The 19,546-nt window shown below is 37.5% G+C and overlaps 1 protein-coding gene across 3 annotated transcripts in view; it reads left to right on the forward strand.

Moving 5' to 3' along the window:
- Positions 1-219: 219 nt before the first annotated feature.
- Positions 220-19,546, forward strand: part of TSHR (thyroid stimulating hormone receptor) — an 87,583-nt gene continuing 68,256 nt past the window's right edge. For all 3 annotated transcript variants that reach the window (XM_009280751.1, XM_009280752.1, XM_009280753.1), the window contains exon 1: positions 220-417. In XM_009280751.1, coding sequence (XP_009279026.1) covers positions 248-417 — 170 coding nt within the window. In that variant the 5' untranslated portion in view covers positions 220-247. The remainder of the gene's footprint in view (positions 418-19,546) is intronic.

Here is a 19,546-nt window from a genome sequence, read left to right on the forward strand (position 1 = left end):
GCTGGCCGGCGGGGTGGGCGCGGAGGCCGGGGCGAGGAGACGGAGCCTGCCCGAAGGAGAGGGCGCGCAGGGTTTGCTGAGACCTTTCCTGTCCCCGCTTAGGGAGGAGGCGGCGTTGTCCAGCGAAGGTGCCGCCTTTCCCGAGCAGCTTCTCCCGGCGGGGCAGCGTCGTGTGCCCCTGCAGCGCCGGTGTCTCCTCCCTTCCCCTCGGAGAAGCGAGGGGCAGAGCGGGAGCGGGCGGCGGAAGATGCTGTGCCTCCCGGTAGCCTTCCAGTTGCTGCTGGTGCTGGTGCTGTGCAGCCAGGGCACAGAGAGGTGTCCTTCAGCCTTCTGCGAGTGTTCCGACTGGGATGACTACAAAATCACTTGCAGGGACGTCCACTTCATTCCCAGCCTTCCAGAGGACACTCAGACCCTGTGAGTACATTGGGATGGTTTAGGGGAGGCACTAGCTGGTTGTGAGTATTCATATTTTGCAAGCAGGAGATGCTCTGAGCTAATGCCCTGTGAGATGAGGGAGGGAAGCGGTGAGGGGGGGAGTGCTGTAATTTACCTGGGCAGTACAGCATAGCAGGAACAGCAACGTGCAGACTCTGTGTGTCAGGGAGACGTGACTCACAAACCTTACGGAGATGTGAAAAGGTGATTGTCCGTTGGGTCTTAAAAGTTCTGGGTAGGATATGGGAAAATTAGTCACTGGGCTGTTTGTGGGCAAACTGAGTGGAACGCTGGATCCTGTGTGGCATGTGCCTAGGGGGTCAGGGGAAGGAAGGATAGATCAAACACAGTTTTGTAATTAAAAAAAGAATAGGAATTGGATGTGCCACCTTGCAAACAGTTCCACGAAAGCTTCTGTGCACTTTCAGCTTCTTTGCCAAAGCCTGACAAAAAGAATCCATGGGAACTGAGAATCCCAGTATATCGTCTGGGAGACAAAGTACTTCAGATAAACAAAAGTGTGGAGTATGGGATAGAACAGGAAATTTGGAGCTTGCTAAAGTGATAGAGCAATACAAGTACCTAAACCTAAGTGTTTAGTACCATTACAGGCAGCGTAGAATATCTTGTCTGGGTTCCTGCTGCCAGTCCAAAAGAGTGTCCTGTGTCATATCTGTTAGCCCTATAGAGATATATCAGATAAATACTCCAGGGAAACCGAAATGGCACCAGTCAACTATTACTAAGCAGCTGAATCACTCCTGGCTTTTACTTTGTCTCATAAGGCACAAAATGTTTCTAGTCTCCAAGGGAAGGTTCATTTGTAAGTAGATTACTTTCTGGTAAAATAAACAAACTCAAACTCAGTTGATTTAATTGCAAGATAAAACGATAACAGGTTGATTAGTTTATGTCTTGATAATGATTCTCGGTACTTTATTTGAAAATATGAGCCACGAAGTTATTTAACTTATTTGAATGGACTTCTCAAGGTTTTTTAACACCTGAAAGTAAAGGCTTAGCAAATCGATCACTTACTTGAAAAGACAGAGAAAAAATTATTTATGTTATTTCCATTATTTATGCATGCTTTTAATTTTTTTTATTATTAGATTGCAGTATTTCGGTTGATAAGACTTTTAATTATACAGGTTTTGGTTTGGTTATTACACTTTTGTGTATGTGGTTTATTTAGTTTGAAATTGCAGTAATGTTACTGTGTGTAACATGTAGTATGTTTTTTGAAATCTACTATGACAAGCTAGAAACTAAAGCAGTTTCAGTTTATAGGAGAAATATGCCTTTGTACAGGCATTTAAAATAGTTAATAGAAACAATAAGATCATGTCATAGAATTGGATACTTTCCTTGAAAAATGCTGGTATGATGGCTGAGAAGTACCTCTCTATGTACAGCTTCACTTCGGCTGCTGGAATTCTAGTGTTTTAAACACCTGTTGTAATGGGGACTCTAAGATCACAAGCCACTGTTTTTAAAAGACAAAAACACCCAGTGAAAATCTCATTTCCATGGAAAAAGTAATTAACAAAAACAATTGAGACATATTTTTATGTTTATTTTGGGTGTATTTTAATCATCTGTACCGATTGGGGTGACCCTTGCAAACTTCTTAAGAAGTGTACTCCCTACCATAGTCATTATAAGACAAGGTAATGACAATTGTGATTTTATAGTGTATGGTAGAAAAGGTAGAACATGCCCTGTATAGTCTGTTTGAGTTGAAAATAATGGGGAAATTCTCTAAGGCAATAAGGAAAACAGAGCTCTTTTCACACACACACAAAAAAAAGCGCATCTTTTACTTCAGTTTGCAGTTCTCTCTCTGCATAAGGTGTGTATATTTTCCTTCTGTGTTGTAATTTGAATTGCTAAAGTCTGGTGGACTGTATCCAGTATATATCCTGTATATATTCTGTAGTCCCTTGCTCTCGGCAAATGACTTAATCTTTCTTTCCCTCCATATGTTAAATGGGAGTCATAACAGTTACTTGTATCTGTTTTTCATTCAGAGTGCTTTCAGATGCTTCAGACTGATTTACTTGCATGTGGAGGATAAAATAACACAAAGAGTTTTCCTGAGAGATTGTAAGATGTGTGCCCCTGCTTCTGTCATGTTTTGCATCCTTCTGCCTTACACCTGGCAACAGTTCTGAATTAAAGACAAAAGATTCCAAAATAATTGAAGTTTCTGTTAACCTTAAGAATAAATGAACACTTCTTTTGAAGTGAAGTATGTAGATGTGTGTATCTGCACATTGTATGTTGAAACCCTCTACAATTTTCCCCAAATCCAGCAACTTTGTTACTTTAGGTAAAGTAACTTTGCTTCTTGGTGGTTATGTGTGAACCTCAAGATTGCCAATTTTAAAACTTTCTTATGTGGCTTCAGTTTTGTAGGGTTTGTAAAGCTAAGAGACTGGTGAGTCTAGGAACACTTTGCCAGCTTTTGGAGACGATGAGCTCTTTTCAGTGCACAGGATCCTGAAACTCCAATTAAAGTTTCATTCTGATTATTCAGTCGGGACTGTTCTCATTTCTCTGCCCTACTTTAAGAGAGTGGTGTAAGCCTTTTTTTAACAAGCCATGCTTACAAGAAACTGCAAAAAATGTTTATTTCCAAACTCTTTTAGTGGAAAAGCGTCATGAACTTTAGCCAGGAAAGTGTGTTTGTTTTAAACCATTTTTAATGTATTTGTCCAAATATAGTTAATGCAGGTGCTTATCCAGAATGGTTGAGTGCACAGGTATTGTTCTTGGAGATGCTTTTTTCCAGTACAAGATTTTTCTTTTTTTTCTTTTTCTGTGGAGTAAACAAAATAAGTAGAAAGAAAAAGGTTTTGTGTATTACAGGCAAAGCTCGTCTTGTTGCCTAAGTTAAGGATTATATACTCATACCACACTATGGTAGGAAAGCAGTTCTAAGTGGTATTGAAATACAGTACTAAAAATATGAAATTAGGTATCAATAATTTTGTTGCATCTATCATATTTTCCTGCCCCTCTCTGCACAGCTGACACCTGGCCTGGTCTGATGCCATTTTACCCTTGCCTGGCTCTCCTTTGCTTCTGTCTCTGTCTATCCTTGACTCCACTCCTCCTTCACGCTGTGGCAGTGGCATGATGTGCATGGTACTGAGGGGATCCCTGTTCCAACCCCTCAGCTGGCAGTGCTTTTCTGTTTTACCAGCACAGTGCTGGAACAGAGCAACAGTTGGTGCTACAATCTCCTCCGTGTTTGGTGGAATATGCCAGGGGAGATCCTGGCCTTTCAGTGCAAGCAGTTCCACTAGGAGGTGGGGGTTAATGACTGTGAAGAATTATTTACACTTACAGATCACCAAAACCCCACTGAAACTTTGTCCAAAGATATAATTGCATCATGACGCTTGAATTATTGTAATACCTTTCTTGGCATCATTATGATGAAATATTCAGATGGTATCACTATCCCAGCATCATCTCAACACAGTTCCAAATGCTTTTCATTTTATGAATCTATTATTAGTTGCTTTTAATTATTTTTTTCTTTGGCAATAAAACTAATAAAGTTTTGCTTCTTATTTATTTGTGTTCTGCATCATCTGCATTTGCTTACTAAAATAACTTCAGCTCTCCTTCTTATCCCCAATATCCTCAATACCCTCGCTTAAGTTTTCTACCACTTAAGAACAGCCATAGCAAATCAGACCAATGGCTGTCATCTAATGCAGCAGCCTGTCCCCAGGATTTCCCTTCTCTTAATTTTCCTTAGGTATCTGCATATAGAAGTCATATGTGGTACTTTCCATGAATAGTGTCTCATCTTTCAATTATTTTTACCTGCAGGAAATGTCTAAACTCAGTGTGGTTTTTGTCTCGTTGTAGTAACCCTCAAAGGATTGCTCTTCTGTGTCTCTTGAGTTTCGTGTGTGTGCCTCATTCAGTTGTCTTTTGAGCCCATTTCAACATTCATAATATCCTTTGGCAATGAGTTCCATGAGTTTAATAGAAGTTGCAAGAACTCCTTTTTGTTGTCGTTGTTGTTGAAAATGCCACATTGTCGTCCCATCAGCAGCTGCATACAAAACATTTTCAGGTCCATGTTATGTCCCTTAAGGCTGCTGACAATATTCTCATCTCCCCCCTATACCTTCTATAGCAAGCCAACAGTAGTGTCCTGTGTTCCCTCCTATAAATGTTACTCAAAGCAGTCCCATCTGCTGCCTAAAACGTGTGTGTGTGTGTGTATATATATATATATATATATATATATATATATAAATTTTCCTTAGGTATCTGCATATAGAAGTCATATGTGGTACTTTCCATGAATAGTGTCTCATCTTTCAATTATTTTTACCTGCAGGAAATGTCTAAACTCAGTGTGGTTTTTGTCTCGTTGTAGTAACCCTCAAAGGATTGCTCTTCTGTGTCTCTTGAGTTTCGTGTGTGTGCCTCATTCAGTTGTCTTTTGAGCCCATTTCAACATTCATAATATCCTTTGGCAATGAGTTCCATGAGTTTAATAGAAGTTGCAAGAACTCCTTTTTGTTGTCGTTGTTGTTGAAAATGCCACATTGTCGTCCCATCAGCAGCTGCATACAAAACATTTTCAGGTCCATGTTATGTCCCTTAAGGCTGCTGACAATATTCTCATCTCCCCCCTATACCTTCTATAGCAAGCCAACAGTAGTGTCCTGTGTTCCCTCCTATAAATGTTACTCAAAGCAGTCCCATCTGCTGCCTAAAACGTGTGTGTGTGTGTGTATATATATATATATATATATATATAACTGGACAGAAGGCAGCATCTCCTGAGTTTAGAGCTGTGTGAATGCTGAATGATTATTCCCCACAGAACAGATAAGGGCTGAGCCCTCCCTGCTTTTTTTCTTCTGTCTTTTTTTTTTCCAGAAGGGATGCTAATAAGGTTTCTATCCTGTACCCAGGTGCTATTTTCACATCACCATAATCAAATTTGGTTGAAATTGGACAAGAAGGAGTTGGGGGGGGACAGTGGAACTGGCAGATAAATAGACACAAAACCAGTACAGTCTTTAAGAATATGCTCTTTACATGAGGTATTAAGCTACGATTCTGCATCTGCTCCAGGATATTGGCTGTATGTAGGATACTGCTTTTTGATAAATGCAAGGTAGCTCACCCTTCAGGGGCAAGGAGCCCTGACGTGTGTATGTTTACTATGTTGGTAAGGGTGAGCACATGGATACCAGGATAACAAGATGCAGTGAATCAACTGGTCTGTTTAGTTCCCCATGCTGTTGTCAGCTTTTGATAAAAGAGATACGGAAACTGTGTAACATAGTTTACACATGTACAATGTGATATTCAGAACCAGCAATGATATGTCGCATATTCATAAATACTTATTGGTAAAAATGTTTTTTTGAACTGGAGAACAAAATATGTAGGGACTTAACAGTTCTACCTGTAATAACTGCATCACTGGCATCCGCATTTTTTATAAAGCTTAATGAGTAGTTTAGAGCATTTTGAGTTCACAGAAGCTACAAGTAAAACTGAAGGACATGATGTCTCTACTTTATATTGAAAATAAATTAAACTGATTTAAAATATTTTCTCCCAAATCTTAGTCTTATTCAGAGATATTCTGACTTCAGGTAATTTTATCATGATCTTTTTATAGACTTCATTACTTCAGAATGCAGTATGGAACCTCATAAATACCTCTTCATAAATAACCTTGCAACATAAGCACATAATTATTATCCCTATTTTAATGGTGAAGTACCGAGACTCTAAAAGAACAGGAAAAACACTGACATGGTTAAACAGACAACTGAAGGAAGCTATTAGGGCATCCCTCAGAAAATGGAAGTCATGCCCAAATGAGGAAATCTCTGGAAACTTGAAGTAATGGAGTACAAAAATATTTTGAAGAGAAACTTCTAGTATCATAAAAACTCGGTATAGTCTTTAAAACACAAAAGAGGGTAAGTCTGAAAAACTTCTATCAAGCTGAAGTGTCAGTATGAAGCTTGTTTGAAACAAATTGAAAAATTGAATAGAATTAAATTCCCTGAGCCAGATAATACTTGTGTAAGAGTTCCAAAGACATTAAAATATGAAATTGCTGCATTACTTAGTGTAGTATGTAACTTACTGTTTAAATCAGCCATGGTGACAGAGGAATGGAAGGTCACAAGTGTAGCATAATTCTTTAAACAAAGTGCTTTAGGGAATACCTTGGGAACTAAATGTTGGTAGGTCTGTCTTTTTTGTAAGACTATGAAAAGTAGGAAGGAATCAATCTGGTTTTCATAAACGGAAAGCTTGCCTCACTTCGCCTTCACTTCTTCGAAGGAATCAGAAACGTGAATACATCGATTTTGAACTCGCATTTTCAAAAATAATCAGCAAGGACCTTAGGAAAGACTTGAGACAAATTAGCTGTTAGACATAGAAAAGAAAGCTGTTTTATGGATTGACAGCAGGTTTAAGCAAGAAGGAAAAAAGGTGGTAACAAACTCTTAATTTTCAGAATACAGGGAATTCATCAAAGGACCTTTACTCGTAACTATGACATTGAGCAGTCTGGGTGTAGGCTGCTCCTTGTTTAGGCTGTTCCTAGTTCCTTTTAATCTGGGTGTTGTAGTAAGCTGCACATAGGTATGCTGGGATCTTGATGAGTGAGCCGCCATCAATACATGCCATTTTTATATCCTGCTATTTCTCCTCAATAGCCTCCCACCGGCTATTATCAGTAGCTGAAAAGGCAAAAATCTTACTCTTCCCTTTGAGTGACCCTAATTGCCCTTAGTGTGAGTGAGCAGGAATTACACAGATCCATTGCAGGGAGACTAAAACCTATAGTTTACTGTTTTAGCTTCATAAAGGTTGATAACGCAGCTTCTTGCCCGCATCTTTTAGAAACTGGCCTCATAAGATTTCAGTAAGATGTAATCTTAATTACATTGTAAAAAAATATTTGGGTTGTGAATGGCTTATGATCTACTGCCGTTTAACTGTAGCAAAAAGAGCGTGTTTGCTTTCTAACAACTGTTTAAGTAAAACTCACTGTCTGTGAACAGTCACATGGTAAAATATGTTATAAGAAAATACTAGGTTCTTGCTTGTGAACTTCATTTGTTTTTCCTTCTTATTAAGTTGTAGAGGCATAGATTTGAAGGCCAAGAGGGCTCATGGGAACATCTAGTCTGACATTCTGGATAATAAAAAGCATAAAATTTCCCAATAGGTACAGTTAATTAGAGCTCCTTCTCCTTTTTTTTTTTTTGGGTGTAGAAAAATCATATATTTTTGGTCTAAAAATAATATTAAAAAGAATCCTGTTAAAAAAAATCCCATACAACTGTTAACAATTTGTTCAATCGTCCTTGCTTTTTGTCTGTGTTTGTGGCTACTGCTGTGCGGTACAAAGTAGGAAAGTGTATTTAGGCATTGAATTTCCACACTGTGAATTGCCACTCTGGAGTGAATTGCTACTCTCTGCATTGACTCCAAGAAATTCAGGCTTCTAATTTTGATTCTCTGAACTGCACATAAAAGTGCCAGAACTATCCTGGAGTAAATGGTTGGGATAAATGCTTTCTCTCCCAGGATGAAATCTGGGCAACTGTAGCTTTATGCCACTAGATTTTGTGGGGTCTTTACCTGTCAGACGAAAGAGCCCCGCATTCTCACAGCTGACATGATCAAATTGCTCCTTTTTGTTTTGATAAATTGAACCACTTATGATCCTGGTGTCTCCCACTGTAAGGCATATTTTTCAATACTTTATTTAAACCTGTGATTCCTTTCTGAACTGTCTCCAACATTTCTACCTCCTTCTTTAACTATGAGCATTAGAATTGAACTACCCATATGCTTTATTAAACATTTTCGTGCATAGAGCTCCAGTCAGTTATCCAGTGAGCATAAACCTTAAGTCATTTTTCAAAGTCTTTGTTTTTGAGAATAGTGTCTGCCCAACCTGTAAGAAAAAATTGTAGTTTGCTGTTCTTACAAAGATTTTTTTTCTGCTCATCTATTTCAATGCACATTGTCTGCTTTACTCTATTTACCAAATGTTCCAGCTCTCTGTTTATCAGTCACTTGTCTTCTTCATTATTTACAGTTCTCACAAAATTTGTTCTCTGTTTGGGTTACATAATTCAGCACCTTTATCAGTTTCCTCCTCAGAAAGTCTGCATTCCTTTTTTGTTGAATCTGGCAATATTTGTTGTTCATACAGGGATTGTAAACAATTTATTCTCCTTGCCTTCTTTCTCTCTCAGACTATTGTAGCACAAACAACTCCTCAGCTGAAAGATTTCTCTTATGAACTTAATAAAATCAAGATGGTGCCATTGTTTTGAACCATTTCTGGACTTAAACATCAGAGTCTAAATCTGAATGTTCCTTTTAAGACAGAACCTTTCCCTTAAAGATCTAATAATCAGTAGAGGACCAAGTTTGCTGAAACTTTCAAATCTTCCTATCTTTGGAGTACTTTTTTCATCTTGCAAAGGTAACTATTCCCTTCATTGTAAAAACAGAAGATCCGTATAGTGTCATTGTCACTGAAAGGCATTTTCATGTAAGAGTTGATCACAGTATAGCAATTTTCCTTTTCTCTCTCCCCAGATTTTCTCGTTTCCTGGTCCACCTTCCTCCCATAACTGAATTATTTTAAAAGTAGCCTATGACATCATTAACACATGGAAAAATATTATCAAAAAGTACCTCAAAAGGAAATCCTGTTAAAAGCAGAGGAATGGTTGTACTTGGTCAGACCAAAGGTCCACCTAGTCCACTATCCTGTTTCTGGTAGAGTCTATAAGCAGGTGCTGAGAGAAAAGTATAAGAAAAAGAGAAGTGAGTATTATACTTTCCCCTAATATTCTCCTAACCTTTGACAATAAGGGGATTCATGAGCTAGATGTTCTTCTTGTCCCTATGCAGAATCAACTATTTTCATGTTGTTTCTGAAAGATGTTTTGTTTTTAAAAGCTTTCAGAGATGAAGTCTTCACAAGCTCTCCTCAGCAACCTTTTCCACTGCTTCACTCTCTTCCTGATGCTTTTCTTCGGATTCTTTCCAACTAATCCACAATTTTCCTGAGATGTGCTGTTCCAAAATGCATCAGTATCAGTGCTGACTAGGTACTACAGGTAGAATTGGTGTTCCTAGATGTAAAATGACACATGTGGGGAGGTCAGGAAGAGATTTTTTTTTTTTTTCCTGAAAAAACATTAAACTATTTCTAGCTGCTGAAGAATGGAATTAGCAAAAATTCCGCCACTTAATTCAATAGATTTAATTGAGGTCTAGAAGTGAAGTGAGTTTTCATCTAAATAAGAAACAATGATTTTATTAGGCTACAGCAGTGACATTAAGAACATAAGAATAGCCGTGCTGACTGAAATGAAGGACCCGTTTTGCCAAGTACTCTATATCTGAAAGGGACCACAGACAGACTGGAAGGATAAGAACAGGCCAAGCACATGTGATACTCCCGTAATATCTTCCCAGCTTCTCATCTTTTTTGGCTGAAGGAATTTCCTGACCCTGTTCGTTAATATATTTTTTTGCCTATTTTTTAATTCTCAGTGAATCTCTCTTTCACTTGCACATCCAATTTTGCCTTGAGCTTATATCAGCTTCTTGTATCCACAATGTCTTTTGACAAGGAATTTCACAGCTCTGCTTCCTGTTGCATGAAGAAACACTTCCCTTTTGGTTTTGGTGGCTTTGGTTTGTTTGGTTTTTTTAACTTCCTGAACTTGTCTTCCTCTAGCTTCATATATATGGCATTTTGTTCTTGTTTTTGAAGAAGGAGTGAACAGTCAATCCCATCCTCTCCCTACCCTTCCTGATGTGTAGACCTCTATTATGTCTCCATTCAGCCATTCCTCTGCCAGAGTGAAGGGTCCCAGGCTACCCAGTATCTTCTGTGGAAACTATTCCATACCTTTGATCATCCTTCCTGCTTTCTTTGTATCTCTTCCATTTCTAAGTAAATATTCTACTCCAAGTGACAATACCAGTGCTCTACAAGGTGTTCAAGGTACAGACAAACCCTAAATTTGTACAGTGGCAAAAGTATGTTGTCTATTCCTTTCCCAGTATTTTATAATAATTTGACTTGGGGGTTTTTTTTAACTGTTCCTAAGCACTGAAGTCATGTTTTCATGGAACTAATGCCAAGATCTAACATAATGTCAAGATCTGCTCCTGAGTGAAAATGATGAGCTCAGAACCCGTCATTTTTAGTATATGTATCTATGTATGGTTTTCCGCCTGTGTATCATTTATATCTATTGACACCAAATTTCATTTACCATTTTATTTTGCAGCCACTCAGTCCTATAAGAGCCTTCTGAAATTCTTCACAGTCAGCTCTTAGCATTACTACCTTAATAACTTCCTAGCATGAGTGTCCTGGTTTCGGCTGGGATAGAGTTAATTTTCTTCCTAGTAGCTGGTACAGTGCTGTGTTTTGTGTCTAGGATAAGAACAAAGTTGATAACACACCGATGTTTTAGCTGTTGCTCAGTAGTGCTCACACTAGTCAAGGACTTTTCAGCTTCCCATGCTCTACCGACTGAGAAGGCTGGAGGTGCACAAGAAGCTGGGAGGGGGCACAGCCAGGACAGCTGACCCCAACTGGCCAAAGGGACATTCCATACCATGTGACGTCATGCTCAGTACATAAACTGGGGAAAGCTGGCCGGGGGGGCCGCTGCTCGGGGACTGGCTGGGCATCAGTCAGATTGCATCGTGCATCACTTGCTTTGTATTTTTTTAATTATTGTTGTTATTATTATTGTCATTATTATTATTATTATTATTTTATTTCAATTATTAAACTGTTTTTATCTCAACCCACGAGTTTTCTCACTTCTACTGTTCCAATTCTCTCCTCCATCCCACCGGGCGGGGGGGGCAGTGGGTGAGCGGCTGTGTGCTGCTCAGTTGCCGGCTGAGGTTAAACCATGACAATGAGTAAACTTTGTTACCTTACTGTTCACCCCCTTTTCCAGGTCATTTATGAATGTATATTGAACAGCCTAAGTTCTTACCCAGATCCCCGTGGAACTTAATTTACTCTTCTACTTTGTTTCCTATTTTTAACCAATAATTTATCCGGAGTGTATTTATTCAAACTCACAATCTTGGAAATGAACTAGACTTTTTTTTTTTCCCTAAGGAAGAACTAAATTTTCCTTGTATATTGAAGTGTCTCCCTCGGAAGGAGATAATTGCATAAACTTATTTTTAATATGTAAAATCCTTGCATAAACATTTATACATGCTGGAAAATAACAGTGAAAACTATTTCTTAAGGAAGGTCTAATTAAAGAGACAAATAAATGTATTACCTTAGAAACTGCTGAATGTGCTCTCTTTGATCAGCCTCAAAACTTAGATCTATTTACTTGTATATTATCAGCCTTATCACAGTATTGCAGTACCGTGTTCGCTGTCTTTGGCAGTTTATCTAAGATTCTAAACCTGAAGTGTTGTACCGTCTGAAGTACCAGATGGTACAGCATTGCTTTTGCTACTGTTAATAAAAATGTCATGGATGCTGACCAGTTTCCATACCAGCATTTGTTAGTTTCCCTTGTCCTTCACTGAGGATTTTAGACAATCTGTCAGGCAGGGAAAAAAGTCTTTGAAAGGCTGCCACTGGATTTTTAGTACTGTTCTGGATCCCCTTTTAAAAGAGATTACATTTGGAACGTCCGTTTGCATTCCAGATGCAATGGAAACGTCCATTTCTCATACTTACCTGTATTTGACTTGTGTTGTCATCACCACAAGTCAACTCCAGCTCATTCCTTACATTCCTCAAATAGGAAAAATCAAGCAAATTACATTCATTATTTCATTCATTGTCTATATTACTGTCATTTGTGGACCAAAACCCTATAACTGTGGGCATTGTACAAGGAGAGAACATGGATGGTTCTTGCCTCCAAAAGTAATGTAGGACTGAAGATAGATATAGACAAACATGGGCATCTGTAAGGCAGTTGAAAGCTGTATATTTACATATATAATATATGCACGTTTCTGGAAGAGGGTTGTGTTTTTTTCCCTAAGGTAGAGCTCTGCCACTATTGTAATTTATAAATGAAAGACATTTAAGCTAAGCGAATATGAAACCAAAATTACCGTTTGTGTGTGTTTTCAGCAGAAACTCAAGCAGTTTTGAAGTAACGTCCCATGTAGTTTTATTTCTAAAAGTCCTTTCGTGAATCTTAACAGTATTATGATGAATGTTTCTTTACATTTCCCTATGTGCTTTTGATGTTGGTCATATGTAAAAAAAAAATCAGGTTTCAGAGATCTTTCTGAATTTTATATTAGCTCTGTTTATAAAGGCCTCTGAGGTTTTTAAAGTCTGTTTCCTTTCTGTCACATATGATCTCAGACTTTCTTTGTCTCACAAAACCAGATGTCGCTTTTTTGTTCAAATGGAATAGTAGGAAATTTCTTAATTTACATTCGAAATGTAAAGAAAATTAACTAAAGCATGCTGTTCTGTAATCCCTGCTCAGCTAGTCAGATTCCAATCAAATTCCCTCCTTATTCCCAAATAAACATACAAAGATTTCTTTAAAGAGACATGGTTCAAGTGGTCTGTAGTGCAAATATGACCTACTGAAACATTTTCACAGAATAGTAGGAAATTTCTTAATTTACATTCGAAATGTAAAGAAAATTAACTAAAGCATGCTGTTCTGTAATCCCTGCTCAGCTAGTCAGATTCCAATCAAATTCCCTCCTTATTCCCAAATAAACATACAAAGATTTCTTTAAAGAGACATGGTTCAAGTGGTCTGTAGTGCAAATATGACCTACTGAAACATTTTCACAGTCTGGGACAATGGCCTCTACTGCAACAACTTTTTAATCCATATGTCTGACTCATACAGAAATCAAGAAAATAAACAAAAAAAAGTTGAAAAAATGCTGTAATCATATGCAAATGGCAAGAAAGAAAGTCTAGGTATAAAAAGAAGACATCATTTTGGTGGAAAGGGTGAAGGTTCTCCTCTTGTGGATCTATGGTACCAATTTTTCTTCCTGACCACCAGAAAAAAGGTAATGCTGTTGCTCAGAGTTGTGATTTTGCAATCAGTATAGATACACATATTCAGAATTATATCAGGAGCAAACCTTTTCTTCTGGGTTACATGAATTTCAAAATCGCCATCAGGACTGTCTCAGCCTCAGTTGAATGCATGCGGTCATGTTCAGGTATGACAAAACATTGTAAAGGAGGTAGCATCTGAAGAAGTCCTTGAATAATTTTTTTCTTCGTAACTGAATTTACCCACCAAGAAGGAATAGAATTATCTTTCTAATAGCTATGTTAAGCCCTAGACTTTCATTTTTTTAACCTTGGTTCACTCTCTTGTTGTGACAGAGACTTCCCCTTTTCCCAACTTGCATCAGTCCTTGTGGAGGAAGGGAGAGGAATTTCACCACTCAGAGAGGTTCTGCAGGAAAATTATATTTCATATAGTCCTAGTTTATATTACCATTTGTGGAAACTCCCTAATTAAATGGGTAAGGAGAAAACTGCATTTTTTAACATGGAGTCTTTTAAACCATTTCGGTCAATGTTATTGTGAGGCCACTCTATCATCTTTGAAAGGTTATGGTGATCAAGGGAGTCTGATGATGTCTGAAAAAGGCAAACATCACGCACATCTTCCATTAAGGCAAAAAGGAGGATCTGGGGAAACACAGGCTGGTGGCTGCTATGTAGTTATTTTTTGTATGCAAGTCATTCTGTACGTTTGAACGTCCTTTTGCAGGTGCTATATACGCAACCAGTGGCAAAACAATTTTCTTTGGTTTGTTCTATATTTCTGTCTTAATAATTCCTAACATTCAGTTTGCCTTTTTGACCTTTGCTGAGCAGCTGGCAGCAATTATAGGCACTTAGTGGTCCTCTGATTAGAAACAACAGTAGCCAGCAATTACAGCCCATGCTTACTCTCCCTGTAGGAAATGAACCTCTTCTGGCTGCTGTTTTCTGAAATTTCACGGTCCCATTTGAACTTTCTTTGCAGCCATTTATAGACTCTTAGCCTGGTATTTCAGAAACACAGCTCTACTCTATCGTATTCGGAGTACGTGCTCCTCTGGTGCAGATGGAGCAAGGCAGTGGGCCGTTTGAAAGGGTGGCCAGCAGAGGGACCGCATACTGCCAGGTAGATCTGCCCAGAATTAGTCAACCAGAATAAATCATTGTGATCTTTAAAGAACATTTAGGTGTGAGCTGAGGCTGGTAAGACCTTTAGAATCGATCATACTGAAAGTATGCCAGTGTTTTTGGGGAAGTATTATTTTTATTAGTAGTTGTCAGTAAAAATCTAGGCATGAAATATCCTTTCACCTATGGGACTCTTAGATACCAGGGCTGAGAGGCAAAACCAGAAGAGAAATCTGCAGAAAAATAGAAGATTGCAATGCTAAAGACATTAAGCAGAGAAATCTAGGAATCCAGTGAAAGGTACAGAAGAAAGAAAAAAGAGGAGTGAGAGGCATGAGAGGTCAGAGCAGAGACAATCTCTTAATGGTCTGTCTTACTACCTGTGGCTGAAAGACAGCCTTAAGGGTTTTCATATTGTGCCATCGAGGTAATTTAACCCTTTCCTGAATTATACATAATTATACAGTTAACATGATGGATTATAGTGTTAGGTTTCATTTCAATTACCTTTACTGGCTCTTCAATCTCTGTATTTAACGATCTCCTTATCCATAAGAGAAAATAGCTCAAACTTTGTGTTGTGTGACTCAACCTTTCTTCTTAAAGATTGCCATTTAAAACGTTGGTTTTCATTAAATGGGGATATACTAGAGGTAATTGCTGTATACTCTGGTACCTTTGTTTTTATTTCAAAACAAGTTGAAAAGATTTCTGTAAAATTACTCTGTGATGCTTTCTTTAGATCCAGACAGATTGCACTCACTTTCTTGAGATCAAGAGAGAACTAGTCTTATTTTAGCATGTGTCAGCAGCTCATTATCTATGTTGAGGTTTAAATTGTAATGAATTTACTGTAGGTGCTATCATTGCTTCTACTTGAGTCAGTAACATTGGATTTTGCAAAATCCTGGATATCATTGTTTCCCATTGACTTGGGTAAGGTATTAGGGTACTGTCTGTATTGCAGAATCTTGAATAGAACAGAAGCTATTGATATAAAATGGGCTTTTAGCAGATGGGACCATTTTTAATTCTTGAGTAAAACAAGATACTTTTTCTACTCTCTCAAATTCTGGCTACCGTTTTAAGAGACGCCTAAGTGTGGCTAACAAGCTGCTATACTATTAGCAGCTTCACAACTAAATTTGTTAGTTTTTTTCAAGTCTGTTTAATGTGTTTCCTGTGAACATGAGGATGTGTAAGGGCTAAACCCAGCAAAATACAAAAGCACGTTTGAAGTTTTTGAGGAACTGAGATTGTACTGCATACTACCCATCCCTGTTTTGGCAGATCAGCATTTGACAGTAGTCTATCTGTACTACACGTGAAATTATTCCATCACAGTTGGTGATGAAGGCAGATCATTTAGATTTTTTAAACCACTTCTTGAAATGGTCCAGTTTTCCAAATATAATCACCTTTTTTAGACTGTTTTGAGGTTCTGTAAACCCATGTTATGGAAAATATCAAGCATTTATTGATTTTGCAAATATATAAAAAGCCTGTATGAGTCAGATTTGTGAGAAGTTGCCTTCTTAACTGATACCAGCAGAAAACACACTATTACTAGCTTTTTGCAAAACACTCTGTAAACAATTGCTTAGTAGTTAAAGTATTTTGTAATATTTAAGCTTTTTCTTTCCTTTTAGAGTTATGTCAGTAAGCTCTGTTTCTCAATTCAGAAGGCGGCTGTTGTGTGCTTCTGAAGTGTAATGGGCTGGAAATTTAATGTCAAAAGACAACAATGTAATGAAAACTGACTGCAATAGCAATTCAAGATTCAGTGGACTGTAACACTTACAGAATCAGTCTGTTAAACGACTGTTGAAATCCTCTCCTAAAAGAGTTTTTTAACTCTAGTGTAAAACACTTTTGCTATTAAGTTGATCAAAACTAGTCATCTCTACAAAGAAAAAGATAAAAATGAGTTTCTACTGCCATATCGCCATTGTCTTTTGTGACAATGTGCGGTGTTCTCATTTAAGTGAACCTCTTCTTAGCATCTGCAAAAGAACTATTTGCAGTCCTGCTTTTCTATTGAGCAAGCTATGTGTGTAGTTAAAGCATACTGAAGTAATGCCTGCTTCTACTGGGAATGGGAATGGCTTTTTTTTTTGCACTTGTACAGTTCCCAGCACTGGCTGGGTTTCTGTGCCATGACACAGGAATTTTAGACGTTATAGACATACCAGAAATGCTACTGATACAATGACTGATAGCAATGGAAAAAAAAATTGTATTCAGTGTTCAAAAAATACTATTTTGATCTTCAGTGGTCTCTCTGGTCCCCTACTGTCACTCATTCCTGTTCTTCATATGGTCATTTCATTGGGTTGTTGTGTGTGTGTACAGTAAAGCAGTGCATAGTTTGTAAATAACTTCAAGAACCCTTAAAACAGTTTTTTCTATGACTCACCATTGTGGTTATGAACAAATAATTTCACTTTAACATTTCACTTTAACTGAGAACATAATACATACTAATTTTTTGGACCTCATGTATGTCGACATGCAGGATTTTTGTATGTCAACGGCAGGATTACAGAAGTAATATCATGCCTTTTCAAGCAAAATATATAGGTAAATATAATATCATGCATCAGATTTGAAAGGAAATTTTAAAAGTACAGATTTTTGTAAAATGCAGTATTTTAGAAGCATTTCATGTTGCAGCATGTGCATAAAATTATTTAAATGATTATCTGAAAGACAGTTGATAAGATATTTTAATGGATTTGGTAAATATAATGGTGTTTGGTAGAAAAGTAATTAATTATTTTAAGAAAGCGCAAATCTGGTTTTGGCTTCGGAAATAGTTAAACACTTCTACAAATGAAAACCACTCAGTGTTGTTTGGAAAATGAACTAATTGCAACTAAAACTTTTTTTTTTAAAGTGTAGCCATTTCTTATGATAAACTACAAAATATCCAGATATTGCCAAAGGTCAAGGAAAAATCTTCCAGTTGTGACAAATGTGGCCAATGAATAGGCTGCATGTCTGTGTTTGATATTTACATGTGATGTCTCATCATGTACTTAACCTGACTTCTACTTTCTTTATTTGATGCAGAAACGGCAGTTATACACTGGGTTTACAGGTACCCTGTGTACCATGAAGTGTATTAACAATTTCCTTTGAGGAATGTGAGCAGTATCTTACACTGATATGAATTGAAAATTTCAAAGGTAGCTCCCAGTTGTGTTCAGAACTTATTTTATGGGTATGTTTGTAGGGCTTGGAAACATATTTCTTAAAACAAAGCAGTTACTTAACTTATTTTTAGAGGGGTGGGGTTTTTTAGTTCAATATTTGACTTAGTAATTTATTGTCTTTTCAACATTATTGTCTATTCAACTTTGCCTTGAATAAGGAGAAAATATTTAAAGAGTTGACCAATAGTCTTAGTGTTTATACGTAAAGGCAAACATCAATGGAGAAAATAATTTGTATCCTTCAAATGTTAAACACAAAGGCCTTATGAAGACCTTACCACTATGCAGGGCAGTTGTGTATGATTTTTATAAAATACAGTTTTAATTTGGCATAAGTTGAAGTGTGACGTCGTCACTTTAAATACCAATATTTTCCTTCAGATTCTTTAAATTGTATTGGCCTTTGCTGCTTTTTCTGAGAGAATATTTTGTATTTGAAAAACAAATTTGGAAAACAGAGGGCAAGTGATTTAATGATGTATCCAGTTCAGGATTTTACTGAGTCACATATTTAAAATGCAGCTTCAAAATTAGCAGTTATCTCTTGCCATTTCTTAGGATATACAACTGTGTCATTGCAAGGGTATTATTTTAGTTAAATCTTCTGCAGAAATTTACAAATGCATATTGAAGTGTTATCTTCACTGTGATCATTTTACTATGACACCCTAGAAATGCTTCTGTTGTTTCCATTTCGTATGGCCACCTTCCTTTAGCATTGAAACGTATACTAAGCAAAACATAAAGCCGCTATCTAGTTTCCTATTTGGTTTTTCTTCAGATTTTAGTGGTAGCTATTATGTTTTTACCTGCTCAGCCAGCGTCTTTCAGCAGTTCTCTGTATTAGTGCAGTTCCTCACAGGATTCTTCCTTAACCACGTTTTTTGCAGTTCTCAGTATCTCAGCTGTTTAGGATTGAATACCTCTGCCTTGTAGGTATTTAAATAGCATGCTTTCTTCAGCACTGACAGTTCTGAAATCTCTTAAACAACATTAGCAACCTACTGTTGTGCCGGTAAATGGAAGGTAACATTCAGTAGAGCCAGTGTCTCCTGCAAAGTCTTCATTTTTTACTCAAATCCAGCAAGAAGCAGTGGGTGATCACAAACTGAGCAAGAATAAGCTCTGACATTATGGATTGGTGTTTTCTGTTTGCTATATATTACCAAGTAACCAACCTGAATTCTTGCCTGTCAGTCTGACAGTGTCCATATGCACCTCAGTATGTAGGAAGAGGTTATGTTAGCACCAAGAACTTACTTTCAATACAGAATTGTCCCAAATGCTGACCTGCACGCTTTCATTTTGAAAGGCTCTAGTATTTCTTTAATTTCTTACGGCTGAGCCAGTTTTGACATATACTTTATGTTATTCTTTTGGACTGCTAGTTAATTGTGGGAAAGTAGCTATGTAGTCTCTTAGGAAATTCAGAAGTGATTTCCTACTTTTAGAATTACTTCGCTGTGCAAGTCTTTACCTCGCTCCTACCACGTTGGTAATACTAGCATTAGACGCTAGGTGGTAATCGTCTTCTGGTAAGCTCGGCATGCCTATCACTGTGAAATGCCTTTTTATAGCTATTTTTGCACCACTGAAAGACTACGATGCATTTATTTCAGAATAATAAAAAAACCCCGTAATATTTTAAACTTTGGTAGTTTGTGTTGGGTTTAGT

Source organism: Aptenodytes forsteri, unplaced genomic scaffold, assembly GCF_000699145.1.
Source record: "Aptenodytes forsteri isolate BGI_AS27 unplaced genomic scaffold, ASM69914v1 Scaffold193, whole genome shotgun sequence".
Lineage (NCBI taxonomy): Eukaryota > Metazoa > Chordata > Aves > Sphenisciformes > Spheniscidae > Aptenodytes > Aptenodytes forsteri.